This window comes from Athene noctua, chromosome 19 (genome assembly GCF_965140245.1).
Source record: "Athene noctua chromosome 19, bAthNoc1.hap1.1, whole genome shotgun sequence".
Taxonomy (NCBI): Eukaryota; Metazoa; Chordata; class Aves; order Strigiformes; family Strigidae; genus Athene; species Athene noctua.
The window spans coordinates 4026382-4039306 of record NC_134055.1 but is presented as its reverse complement, the minus strand read 5'-3'; the positions used below and the strand labels follow the sequence as shown (position 1 = coordinate 4039306).

Here is a 12925-nt window from a genome sequence, read left to right as displayed (position 1 = left end):
TGACTCATTAAATACATTATTCAGAAAATAGTATTAGATCAGGTCTAATAGGCGTAGTGCAGACACTTAGAGATTTGGGGTCCCAAATTGCTTTACTCCAGAAGTGCTGAGTGAGGTTTGCTCCAGAACTGCAGACACACTCGTAATTTCATCTGATTTTACTGTGGTTTCTGTGCTCAGACTTCGAGGCATTTTGTGATGGGGCCCAACACTGAATCCTCCTTTCGGTTTTAGGAGAGCTGGACAGGCCCAGGACACTACCTTTTTCTGTTTTCTCTCCTTTCCAGGCACTGCCTGTCCTTAAGCCAAGCAGACATCACCTGCACGTCCGCTCCTCCATCGAGAGCCTCCCAAGTTGCTATAGGGACCATAAAGCATCTTAGATACATGAGATACATCTTCAGACTCCGCTGCCTATCACGTGTGTGCACGTTGTGGAGAAGGGTCCTCAGTGACCCCCATTCTTCTCTTTCCACGGTGGGAAAGAGGCCGGAGGAGTGTGTGTGTGTGAGCAGAAGTCGTGAGTCAGCGGAGCGGGGTTGCTCGAGCTGCGCCGTGAGTCAGGACTGTAACCCAGGAGCCCGGGCTGAGTAGGAGGGAGAATAAGTTTAATGAGCAATGATTGTTCATTTGCTGCTTAGTTTTCTTCCAAGGTGGTTTTCACTGCCCTTAACATAAAGATCAGAACCCCCTCAGTGGAAGGTGTCAAATCAAAAGCCGAGCTCAAGGGATGGGGTTTAATAAAGAGAGACGAGGGAGGGGTGATGTTTGAGTTAAAGGGCTCAGGATGGCAGGTGAGTGTGGCTGCCAGAGGCGTCTCTTGCTGTTTGTCAGGGAGCTGATTTTCTAACCCAAGGCATAAAAATTCCATCACATCGATTACTCCTAATAAAATTCAAGCCGGTGTAATTGCCTTATGCCTGTTTCCAAAGGGAGGGCTGGGCCAGAGCTGCCTGCTCCTCTGAGTCACGCTTGCTGCCTTCACTTACAGGGCACTGCCAGCCCGCCTTGAGTCAAAAATACCATCCTGGTGAAGATGAACTGCAGCCAGTCTGAGGGACTGGGAGGCCTGACACGAAACTCCATGTCTGAACCACCTCTGGCTGGGCACAAAATGTGGGGACACACCTGAGAGGTGGCCAGAAATGGAAGTTGGAGTGGGCTGCCCAGGAAGGTGGTGGAGTCCCCATCCCTGGAGGTGTTTAAGAGTCGGGCTGACCCAGCGCTGAGGGATCTGGTGGAGTTGGGAACGGTCAGTGCTAGGTTAATGGTTGGACTGGAGGAGCTTCAAGGTCCTTTCCAACCGAGATGATGCTGTGAAATGCCGGAGGGAAAATGGGGCTGGGAGAGGCCCGGCGATGTGTCCGGCTCCTTCGTGCTGCTCGGAGACAGCGGCAGTTCCCAGGTCTTGCTGATGTGCCAAAAACTGCCTCCCAAGGGTTCTGCACAAACACCCGGACTGGTCTGGGATGTCAGCAGGGACAGGGGGGATGGCCATGGCCCCAGCACTGTGCCGGGCTGTGCCGCCTCCCTCACGCAGCACGTGTGGGTCTGCCCGGGACGCTGCCGGTTCCGGGGGACGAGGGGGACGTGCATTCTGCAGCAGGTCAGGGCTTGTGGGCCCCGACACTACCCCGATTTGTCACCTTTCTCCCTCGGGGAAGGGTTTGCCCTTCGGTGGGGGGCAGCTGTGGTGGTTTGGCTGCTGCGGAAGGAGTTGTATGGAGTTGCGGGGGGGATGCTGGGGCTGGCAGCTGCCCGGGGCTGAGCTGGAGGTCTCTAGGCTGTAGGATGCTGCAAGGGGCTGGTGGTGTCAGGGCCACTTGCTAAGGTGGGAGCAAAGGGCTTCCCGTGTCCCATGGGCAGTGAAATGGGGCTCAGTGGGGCTCTCCAGCCACTCCAGTGCCACACTGGAGATGCTCTCCCTGCCACCACTCATTCCCTCCCAGGGCTTCTGCCCATCCTGGGGCTTCACAGCAAGTGGGACGTTGCATTTGATATCTCGTGGTGCTTCTGGGGCATATCCAGACGTTGTCGGGGGAAGATCTTGTTACTCATGTTCTTAACAGGTAAAACCAGCACCAATCCCTGCCTCCCCCGAGCGTGCAGGAGACAGCACCGCGTTGCAATTGCCAGGTGTAAAAATAACCCCCTGGGTGGCAGCTCCTCGTGAGGGCCACGTTCCTCTCCAGCCCAGCTTTCGTCACCGTGCGCTTGCTTTCCCTCCCCAGAGCTTTGGCCAGATGGGTGTGGGGTTGTGCATGCCTGGCAAGTGCTGCTTCTTGTCTGGAGCTGCTGCTGCTCCTTTTTCGGTTTTGTTCTTTAGAAGAGAGGCGAGAGGAGGAAGGGAAATAGGAAATATTGTGCCTGCATTTGAGATTCTCTTTGAGGATTTTACTGTTGTGGTGGGGTGGTTTTTTTTGTGGGTATCTATAGTAACGCTGCATCCAGCTACAGTTTTCTGGAGAGCAGCTTTCCCCGTCTGCCCGCTCATATTATTTTTTTCCAAACCCCCTTCCTCTGCTGCTTCCCAGGGCTGATGGTCCTTGTGCCACACGACTGAACCATCCCCGTGTCTCCCTCACTGCCTTGTGAGTCACTTGTGAGCATGAGGGTGGTCAACCCATCCACGGATAAACATCCACGGGTGCTGCACAGGCCGGAGGCATGGTGTTCATGAGGAGGGATTGCAGGGCACAGTTTATCTCTAATTACTTTTACCCCTTCCTGAATAGGTCCCGTTTGTTGTAGGTCCCTGGAGGCAGAGGTGTTGCCCAGGAGAAACAGGCACCAGCGGGAGCAGGTGTGAGAGAGAAAAAAATCAGGCAGGAAAAGGACAAGAAAACACTGCAGGAAAATTCTATAAAAGGGGAAAAAGGAGAGAAGGGAAGGGAAATGCCTTTCCTTTATGGACAGGGAGCCCAGCTGGTCCCTGCGTGGCTCTGGTGGAGCTGTGGGATGCGGGATGCTCCCTTCGGAGGGGGACTGGATGGCTTTCCCTGTCCCCAGGTCCAGGCAGTGCTGCTGGGGGACAGCTGGTCCCTCGCAAGGCAGCCACCACCCTCCTGGTCCCTCTCCGGGATTTCAGGAGCTGCGAGCAGAGCGTCCCTGAAAGCACTAACTTTGTTCTTCTGTCGTCCCTCCTGACACCCGGAGCAGGCTGGGAAGCAGCAGAGAAATGACTCATTAGCTGCCAGCTCAGGGAAAGGCATTTATAGCTTTTGCTCAGAAAACGGCCTTGGCTCAGCATCACCATCACTGCCCTCAGGTGCTGGCTGCTGTCACGGGACCCGGCCCTGCGCAGGACCCCGGCGGGGCTGGGAGAGCTTCGCTTGATGCCTTCTGCAGGCCGGGTCTGCAAACCCCTCCCAGACTTCTCTGCATGGTGGGAGAGGAGGTGGAGGACCCCCAACATGTCCCAGCCCGGGCAGCCAGGTCCCCAGCGCCAGGGGACACCCTGAGAGCTGCCACACTTGGAGAAGTGCCCGAGCTCCTCGGTGGGGGGGGAGGGAGCTCTGCAGGGGGGGACACGCTTCTCCCAGCCGTGACCGTGACCTCTGAGAGTGGGTTTAGGCAGAGCCGAGGAGGGCCAGGCAGACTGCAGCTAGGCTGGTGGCAGAATAGTTTTGCTTTAGTGACCGATTACTTTGATGCTTTAATGGAAGAGCCATTAGGGTGTTTGAGGCCCTGGGTTGCTTTTCTGACAGCGCCTGGGCTGGGGCGTGTGTCGGACACAGCGGGGTTGTGATGTTCAGGGTTTGTGAGCATCTCCCGGGAGGGAGCCCGACCCCCGGCGGGGTGACAGCCATCCCGAGGGGCACTGAGCCCTGGCCAGGATGAGGTCTGAGCAGGAGAGAGGGCCATGGTGACTGTAGGGCCCTGTCAGGGCACGCAGGTGGCTGCGTGATGGAGCTGGGAGACGTGGTGTAGCACAGGCACAGCCTCCCGCATCCCTCTGCTTCCCCAGACCCATCCCATCCTCCCTCCCGGCACCTCGGGTCTTGGCTGTGGAGGTGAAGCAGACCAAGATATTGGGTGTCACATTTAAGCATCATGAGCTGTCCTGGCTGGGCTGCAGCAGTTGCCTGCAAAGGACATGCCTGGTCACTGCTCTGGGGAATGGTGGCCTCGAAGTTGTCCCCTTGCTGGGGGGACCTGCAGTGTGAAGGGGCAGCCCCGTCCCTCGTGCCATCGCCTCCCCTCTCGTGGGCAGCCCCGCTCACCCCGTGCTTGTTGCAGGATCTCGGTCTGCGATGAGGACAAGTTCCGCCACAACGAGTTCATCGGGGAGACGCGGATCCCGCTGAAGAAACTCAAACCCAACCAGACCAAAAACTTCAACATCTGCCTGGAAAAGCAGCTGCCGGTGAGTGGGGGGTTCAGAGCAGCATCCCCCACCGTGGGCCCACGGATACAGCAGCTTCTCCTGTGACGTGTGGGAGCGTGGGGTAGTTTGACCCCTCAAACACGCTCAGGGATGGGGAGAGGGTCCTTTGTGCCGGGGAAGCGGGTGTCTGGCTGCAGCTGTGTCCCAGAGCAGCCCCCAGACTGGGTGTGTTCCCTCCTCCAGATAGATAAAACAGAGGACAAGTCGCTGGAGGAGCGCGGCCGGATCCTCATCTCCCTCAAGTACAGCTCTCAGAAGCAGGGGCTGCTGGTGGGCATCATCCGCTGCGCCCACCTGGCCGCCATGGACGCCAACGGCTACTCCGACCCTTACGTCAAAACGTGAGTCCTGCTCCGCAGCCGGGCGAGACGCTGCCGCTGCCAGCCCTCAGAGAAGCCGTGCTGGCCTCTCTTGCCTCTCTCCCTGCAGTGGAAATTAATTGATCTCATTAGGAGATGCAAATGAGGGCGTCACGGCAGCAGCTGGCATTCGCCTGGAGCGTGTTATTCCCCAGCAATTATTTTTACAGCGCTTCAGAGTAACGTGGGTGCGGGATCTGCCCCGTGGCATGTGGCCGTGCCCGCCCCGTGCTGGGGCAGCACGTTGTCCACGCCGGCTCGGCAGGGACTGGGTGGCCGTGGTGCCCCACTGCCAGGCTCGGTGCTTGAGAGAGGGTCTGCGGCAGGGATGTGGCCCTGGGGACAGATTTGGTGGCCCAAAGCAGACGGGGACAGTTGGGTTTTGGTGATGGCACGGCCCCAGCCCGGCGGGTGCTGGGTCTCACCCCAGCAGGATGGTTCTGGACCTCGCTCAGCGCCTGCGGGCGCCTTTGCCTTCCTTCCCAGTGATCCCTGAGACTTCCCACTCTTTGAAGCCTGCTGGGATGGGGGTGGCTGCTGGCTCAGGTCTGGCCCTCCTGGCTGGTGGCACTGGGGCACGGGCATCCCCCCTCCCAGCCCCAGAGGACAGGCAACTAATCACCCCCTTCCCCAGGGTAATTAATCGCTCCCAGACCAGCTCCCAGCCCGGCAGCAGGGCCAGCACCCCGCGCTTTGGAAAGGCTCTAATTACAACGTGTGTATAATTAGGTCAGACAGCACTTTAATTGCAACCCATGGCTCCGGAGGCTCCAGAGCCTGGTTAACAGAGCCGAGGGCACATTTACAGGTCCCGCTGACACTTTCCAGTGTAAGTGATGGGGAGTACCTTCCTTTTGAAAAATACCAGCAATATTTAAAAAAAAAAAAAAAAAAAAAGAGCCATTAAAATGACTGCAGTGGGCTGCTGCGACTCGGCGTCACCCAAATGATTCAGGGAAGTCGGTGTCATCCAGGGGCTATTAAGGGATGCTGAGGAGGGTGATGGTTTGCTGACGCAGAGCCAGACTGGCGCGGGGCCCCGCACCGCTGCAGGGTTTTGGGTGAACAACATTTTTTCAAACTCGCTCTCTGCAAAGCTGGCGGGGGGGCATGGTGAGGAAGGGCTGGCAGCCCCCCTGCACCCATCCCACGTGCACTGACCCAAACTTTGGCACCTTCAGGGGTGATATTTGTTAGGGCAGAGCTGGCAGGATAAACCGTGCCTGGGAGGCCAGTAATGGAGTTTACCAGCAGCACACGCTTTCGCTTTCCTATTTAATTGTTCCTTAGGAGCGGAGGTGTTCACATAAAAATCCACTCTTGCTTTTTTTAAATGCTCATCGGAGGCTCAGTCCCTGAAGTAACATAATTCCTGTTGTTGTACACAGTCATTTTGTAGGTCCCCCTTGTGCTACCTGCAGTAGATTGTACCCGCAGGGCTTGAATCAGAGCAGATCAACTTCTTGGTACAAGCCCTAATTTTTTTAATTATGAAATTATCTGGAAAGTGTAACGAGGAAGCAGAACTGGTGTTTAAAGGAGCAGCACCAACACGAAATGATGATGTTCTGACTTTGGCCTGGCCCAGATCTTAGGTGCCCTCTCCGTTTGATGGCACTTTAATCTCCTTTGCTTTTAGGGCCGGCTGCTGTGCTGCAAAATACCTGCAGGGAACAGCTCCTGCTCCCTCTTACACCCCTGTGTGTGGTTGCTGTCTCCTGGCAAGGCTCTGGATGAGCAGACTGGTCGCACAGTCCCAAGTCTGGACTGGTTCTGGGCTGGGAACGTTTGGTTTTGGAAGCTGGGAGCATGCGTGCAGCGCCAGTGTCCCCTAGGGACTGGAGATGGGATAATCGGTGCTCTCTGATGGCAGCCAGCGACGCGCCTTGTGCTAACGTGGGGAAATGCTGCTTCCTTCCAGCCATCTCCAGCATTTTGGCAGGGGAGGAAGGAGCTGCAGGTTTGGGGGGGCTCAGCCACCCAGCTCACCCTTCCTCCCGGGCTGCCGGGGGGAGCCTGGGCAGCCCCACCTGCCTTCCTCCCTGCGAGGGGGTACGGGGCCTGCGTGTGAGCCGGCTGCCTTGGTTTTGTTGCAGTTACTTGAAACCAGATGAAGACAAGAAATCAAAGCATAAGACAGCAGTGAAGAAGAAGACGCTGAACCCCGAGTTCAATGAGGTGGGGTTTCACCCGTTGTGGTTCTCATCTAGGGGCTTTTCCCAGCCCTCAAGACTTAAAAGGGGAAAAAAAAACCCCAAACACCCAACCTCAGTCGTTAGGTGAGGGGTCAAGGTTGAGTTCCCTGTGGGTGGCAAAGGGCAGCAGCCCGAGGAGGAGGATGGACAGCCCCAGCCCCAGCCCGCTCCCGGGGGTCCCGGCCCCTGCAGGAACCCGGCACGGGCCCATCCTGACTCTGTCTCTGCTCCTTGACAGGAGTTTTGCTATGAGATAAAGCACGGTGACCTGGCAAAAAAGACCTTGGAAGTCACAGTGTGGGACTACGATATCGGAAAATCAAACGATTTCATAGGTGAGTGGGGCACTCCAGGAAGGTCTCATTGGCCTCTTTTATAATATTTTTATCTTCACCTTCTGTGCCTCTCTTTTTTTTCATCTGCTGTTCTTTTGCACTTCTTCAGCCTCCCCGTTTGTTCTCCATCCCCACGTTCATTCGTGCTGGGTTTCTGTTCTGCTTTCATCCCTCTCCTGCACCAGTTCTGTTTTTATCCCTCTCCTGCAGCCGGCCCCGCTGCTCCTCGCTTCAGACATCCCCTGCGCAAGGAGCACCTGAGCAGGGAGGTGTGTCCCCCGCTCCCCTTCTGTTTTCAGATCTCTTCATCTGAATAAAAACCAGGTTTAGCGGGGACGTTCCATTTATCTCTGTTAGGTGTCCAGGCTCCTTGTGATTTTGTTACCGTTCACTGATTTATTGCCAACAAGTGCCCGGTAGCTCTGACAGCCGCTGCGACTGCAGTGAGTGTCCAGCCCCTTGGCACAAGGACAAACTACCCGGGGCAGGTCCCAGACCACGGCCGTGAGGGGCTGGGGAAGCCGGGCTGGGGTTGCCCGTGTGTCACATCAGGTTGTGGCACTGGATGCTGGGAGATGGCTCCATAACCTGGCTCCGTGTGGCGTCCCCCGGCATCCCTCGCAGGGCTGATGCTCACGCCCACCTCTCCCTCTCTCTGTCTCTCGAGGTGGAGTCGTGTTAGGAATTAACGCCAAAGGCGAGCGGCTGAAGCACTGGTTCGACTGCCTGAAAAACAAGGACAAGAAAATCGAGCGCTGGCACACGCTAACGAACGAGCTGCCAGGGGCCGTCCTCAGCGACTGAGCGCCACGGGGCCGCTCCCGGGCGGGCACAGCTCTGCCGGCCACAGCCTTTGGACTTCTCTCGTTTATGGCTTTGGAGACGGGGGATCGTGGTACCGGGGCAGCCGGGAGAGCGGGACACCCCACGCCAGGGCCTGGCTGCAGGGAGACCCTTCCCAGGGAACAAGGCAGCGGCGGTTTGTTCTCAGCAGGTCCCATCCCCTGAGGTTTTTCTCAAACGCCTCTTTGCACCCCGACACGCTCACACCCACACGGGCATGCACATGCATGCGCACACACACGTGTGCACACACACGGACACCACATGCCTGCATGCACTGCAGTTCTGACTCCTCTCCTAACTCTTTGCTATACTGAATTACCTTCTCGCTGCCTTGCAATTCAGTGGCAAAAAAAAAAATGAATGCATCAGTCTCCGTTTGTGTATCTCATATGAACAAAAGGCATCACTAAAACCTGGGACTGTTTTCTCGAGGCAATTGTGCCATATTTCTGGTGGTTTGTCAGTCTCTGTGGTTTGGGCCTAAACAGTCTTTAATGCATTTAAAGCTCCTCCGTTGGAATGATTGTGTCCCCTGATAACCTAGGAAGATCGTTTGCTTTTCTTCTTCCAGAAATGTTGTGCTCGTCCTCTCCACTAACCGATGGGAAGTTGAAGGTGCTGTGCAGACCACAGCTCCCCTCCCGCGGGCCCCAGCACCAGGTGGTTTCACATTTGCAGAAGTGAGGGGCAAAATAAAAAGCTCAGCGAAGCCGCCGGCCGTTCCTGCTTCCCAGGACCGGCAGCACCGTCTCGTGCTGCCCTCACAGCAGCTGCTCTCCAGGCTTCAGCACGACTGTTTTTCTACCAAAGCTGGCTTTCAGGCTAAATTTTTCTATCACATTTCCCTTACTCATCCTTTTTCCAAGTCATGCCATTACCTAAAACCCAAGCTGGGGGCGGGCGCTGAGCCGAGCCGCCGTCCGTGTTTGCAGCCATGCTCAGCTCTGACCCAGCCGTCAGCATGGGTCCGTTTTCTGCCTCAAACAGCGTCCAAACCAAACTTCTGTGTACAGCACAGTAATAATATAATAATATTATTACAATAATCCCAGCTCCTGTCCTCCTTGACCCTCTCCGACTGGTCTCTGCAGCCTCGTCCCACCTGGCCCCAGCTCTTGTTCAAACACAACTTCAGCACGTTTGTACAAGAGCCGGCGCCCGGTAGGACGAGCTAAAACTTTGTCCAAAATGCTGCACCTTGCCAGAAATTTTTGAAGCCTTTAAACCATGATTTCGGAGGAAGAGCTGCGTTTTCCCCACAGGTCTCAATTACCTACAGCTTCTGAGCCCTGCAGCTGGGTGCGTGTATTGCCGATTTTTTTTTATTTTTTGGAAAGCAATCAGAGCTCCGGAAACCTACGTTTACTTTTCAAAGTGGTGATTGTGTTACATCTTATTTGATGGGGGGGGGAGGGAATACAACATTCACAGGGGCTTTTTTAATAATTTACTTAATATTTGTAATGCGTTCTATAGATATGCATGGATTTTATTTGAATACCAGCAGCGTATTGGGGAGGATGTTCCCATTAATCCTCTCTGTCTGTCATGGGTCCAGCACCTTAAAACCTGGTTTGGGCTGAACTTCCAGGAGAGCTGCGGGCACACCAGGTGAGCTGTGCCTCCCTTTTCTTACAGAGTTACTTTCAATCTATCATTTGTTTCAGCACATCTTGCCCTGAAACTGGTTTATGGCTGAGGTGGAGCAGGACATGATCTGTGTGAGTGTGGGTCCCTTCACTTTGTATCCCTGTCTTTCCGAAGCGGACGGTCCGTCCGTCCCAGCTGCATGCAGAGTGGTGGTCGTCATGCCAGGCCTTGTGAAATGTTTGATACTGATGTTTTGCTACCATGTGAAGGCTGCAGAAACTGTCCTTAACCTGCATCCTAAAAGACTTTTGTATTTCAGTATTATCTGTGTACTTTTTGTCAGATTTGTTAATATTTATAATGAGAACTCAAAATAAAAAGGGAAAAAAAAAAAAAATAAAGGTCGATGCTGGCAGCACAGCTTTTGAATCTCCCCACAGCACCTGAGCTCAGCACGTCACAGACTTTTCTGATGGAGCAGCAAGTGATCTGGAGACACGAGAGGAAGAGCTGGAGACTGGTGAGAACTCGGGGAGCAGATTGTTTTAAACTAGAGCACAGGGTGCTGCTTGGCTTTATTCTCCACTTTCTAATCTCTTGCTGCTGCAAAACCCCAAACCACTGTAGCTGCGCTGGGTCCCTGTCCCCCACTTTCACCAGGGCCCCCACCCTGTCTCAGCAGGGTGCTCTGAGGCTGCACAGGGACCACAAGTGCTGGTGGTGGAGAGAGGGAGTGAGATTAGTCAAAGGATTATAAAAGTCCCAAAACTCTGGTCTTTCTGAAGTTTCATTAACTTTGCATGAGAATTCAAAAAAATACAAGAGGCTGAGGGTTTATGTGATTTAGGAGCCTATGGATAAGGCTTCTGAGCACAAGATTTAGTACCACAGACAGCAATGCCCTGAGACTGCTTTAGCATTTTTAAAGAGAGGAATTTGGTATCAGCAGCCTGTCTGCCTTCAGAGTTAACTGTCTTTCTAATTTTGATTCTGAACACTTACATTGCTTTCAGACTGGACTGAGCTCCAGTCACAAGATTTAAAGGCTCACTCTCCCCTCCGCAGTTGTTCCCATCACACATCAGCCACAGGGACGATCCCGAACCACGCCTCATCCCCTCCTCTCCTCCTCCAGCCCTTCTGCAGGGGCTGCGGTTGCAGCAAGCCCAAGCAGGGGCGGGAGGGGAGCAGTGCTAATTAACCTCACTAAATGGCTGCAGGAGCCGGTGTGGACTGGCACCGGTTACGGTGACATTTGGAAGACTGAGGGGTTTTTTTCTCTATCTGAGCACCAAGAACAAAACAAAAAGCCCCAAACCACGACCACTACAATGACAGGTACAAGGGAGCTGAGACACAGCTGCTTAGAGAACAAGTATTTGCTTTTCTTCTTGTCCTCACCGCCAGCCTTGCCCTCCCTTGCTCTGCTCCCTTTCCTACCTGCAAGTGGCTCGCAGGCCCATGGCTCAGGGAGGAATTGGAACAGCTCAGTAACATTGTTTTAATTTCATTAATTAGCCTTTTATTTTCTGAGAAGCTGAAAAGCAACATTAGATGGGTCCCTCTGATCTCTGCTGTCTGTTGCTGGTCCTTGTTTAATTGTTGCTGTTAATTACAGCTTTTGTGTCCTTGCTTTATGTTATTAGGATGATTTACTTTCATGCTAAACTTAAATCTGGAAAAGTGCAAGCAGCTGAAAAACTGAAATCTGAAAACTGCTGCATTCTGGCCTCGATAAGGAGAGCAGCCAGGCTATGGGACTACTTGAAAGGCTCTCTACCAACAGAAATAAAAATTCCCCACATTAAGATTAAAAAAAAGATAGGGAAATGGTTCACAGTCTGCTCACCATTTGGTCTGACAGATAAAATGGAAAGAGAAATCCAGGAAGCTGAGATTTCAAATGTTGCAAACCAGAACGATTCACAGTTGTGTGCATGTAAAAACACACGTGTGCTTGCTCCGCTCGGCTGTGCTGCTGCAGCCCTCCAAGCTTTAATTAACTGTTATTTAATTGAGTTGATGGAACAACAAAACGTCGTTGTCCCTCGAGGGAATGACCCTCGGCTACTTGTCAGTTATGGGTCACCAGCCACTAAGGACAGAATCACACAATAAATTGTGATTTAACTTTTGCCTCGTTGGCCGTTACCCTCCGTTCCTTGCGACAGGCTCCACCTACACGACGCTCTGCACCGCCCCGGGCCGAGCTGAAGTGGGATCTTCCAGCAGCTTCTGTCAAGAATATAAAGTTCTGCCTGCAGCAAGGAGACAGAACTCACACACAGAGAAAACCTGCGGTTGATAGGAGCCCGGGTTAGAAAATATTAAAACTTTTGCCTGGACAGAATTGTGTAATGCACTGAAGTGACCCCATTTCCCAGGTGCTGGCACTGCTGGTAACCCGAGGTGCAGAACCCAAACTGCAGCCTCCTTCCTGCTGGTGCTTCTACTTGAGCTCTGTCACTACTGTGACATCACTGAACGGATGAAAGGTTTTTATCTGACCACTTCTGAAGAAAGTCTGCCAGTCTGCAGCATCTTCCCTGGAGTAGCTCTATCGGTATCTAGTGGTACAGACAGTCTGATGATGGGACACACAATTAATAACAAGTTTAAAAAACAAAACAAAACACCACAAGCCCAAAACCAAAAATAAACCTTCCAAAACCAGAAAAAGAACCACATGGCAGCACAATAACCTTGGAAACTTTTATTAGTATTATTAAACCGAATTAACTAACAGTTACAGACAGGCAGCATTGCCCTACGTGAACAGGAACAAAAAAGCAACACGTGGTACCCGCAGGCAGCTGAAATCCCAGCGTCTGCTAAAACAGGACAGGGACAATCCTCACACCTCCTGCACCTGAACAGTATTTCTCACAAGAAAAGTCAAACAGGAAGTTGCTGTGCACATCAAAATCCTAATCCAAAAGCTCAATTATATCCAGGGATTTTTTTTTTTTTTTTTTTGGATGAGGGCTACCAAAAGTGTGGTATAATTAAACAACAGGCACCTTCGTAATACTGACCAGATTTTTCTCATATCCTTGTCTAACACTGGCAGGGAATGTATTGCTGCACTTGCAATCTCTGGAGAACACTGCCTTTTTCTCATTAGCTTTTTGCACAGCAATTAATCTCCTTAATCAGTCAAATCAGTTCAACACTAAATCACAAAAGCACTAAGAAAAAAGAAAACAAGAAATT

At 53.2% G+C, this 12925-nt stretch overlaps 1 protein-coding gene across 2 annotated transcripts in view; it reads left to right on the top strand.

Moving 5' to 3' along the window:
* Positions 1–10477, top strand: part of DOC2B (double C2 domain beta) — a 36485-nt gene extending 26008 nt beyond the window's left edge. The window contains exons 5-9 of one of the 2 annotated variants that reach the window (XM_074923137.1): positions 4240–4366; positions 4571–4728; positions 6843–6924; positions 7180–7276; positions 7944–10477. In XM_074923137.1, the coding sequence (XP_074779238.1) occupies positions 4240–4366; positions 4571–4728; positions 6843–6924; positions 7180–7276; positions 7944–8080 (601 nt within the window). In that variant the 3' untranslated portion in view covers positions 8081–10477. The remainder of the gene's footprint in view (positions 1–4239; positions 4367–4570; positions 4729–6842; positions 6925–7179; positions 7277–7943) is intronic. The other variant, XM_074923136.1, reaches the window with a different exon arrangement.
* The last annotated feature ends 2448 nt before the right edge of the window (positions 10478–12925 follow it).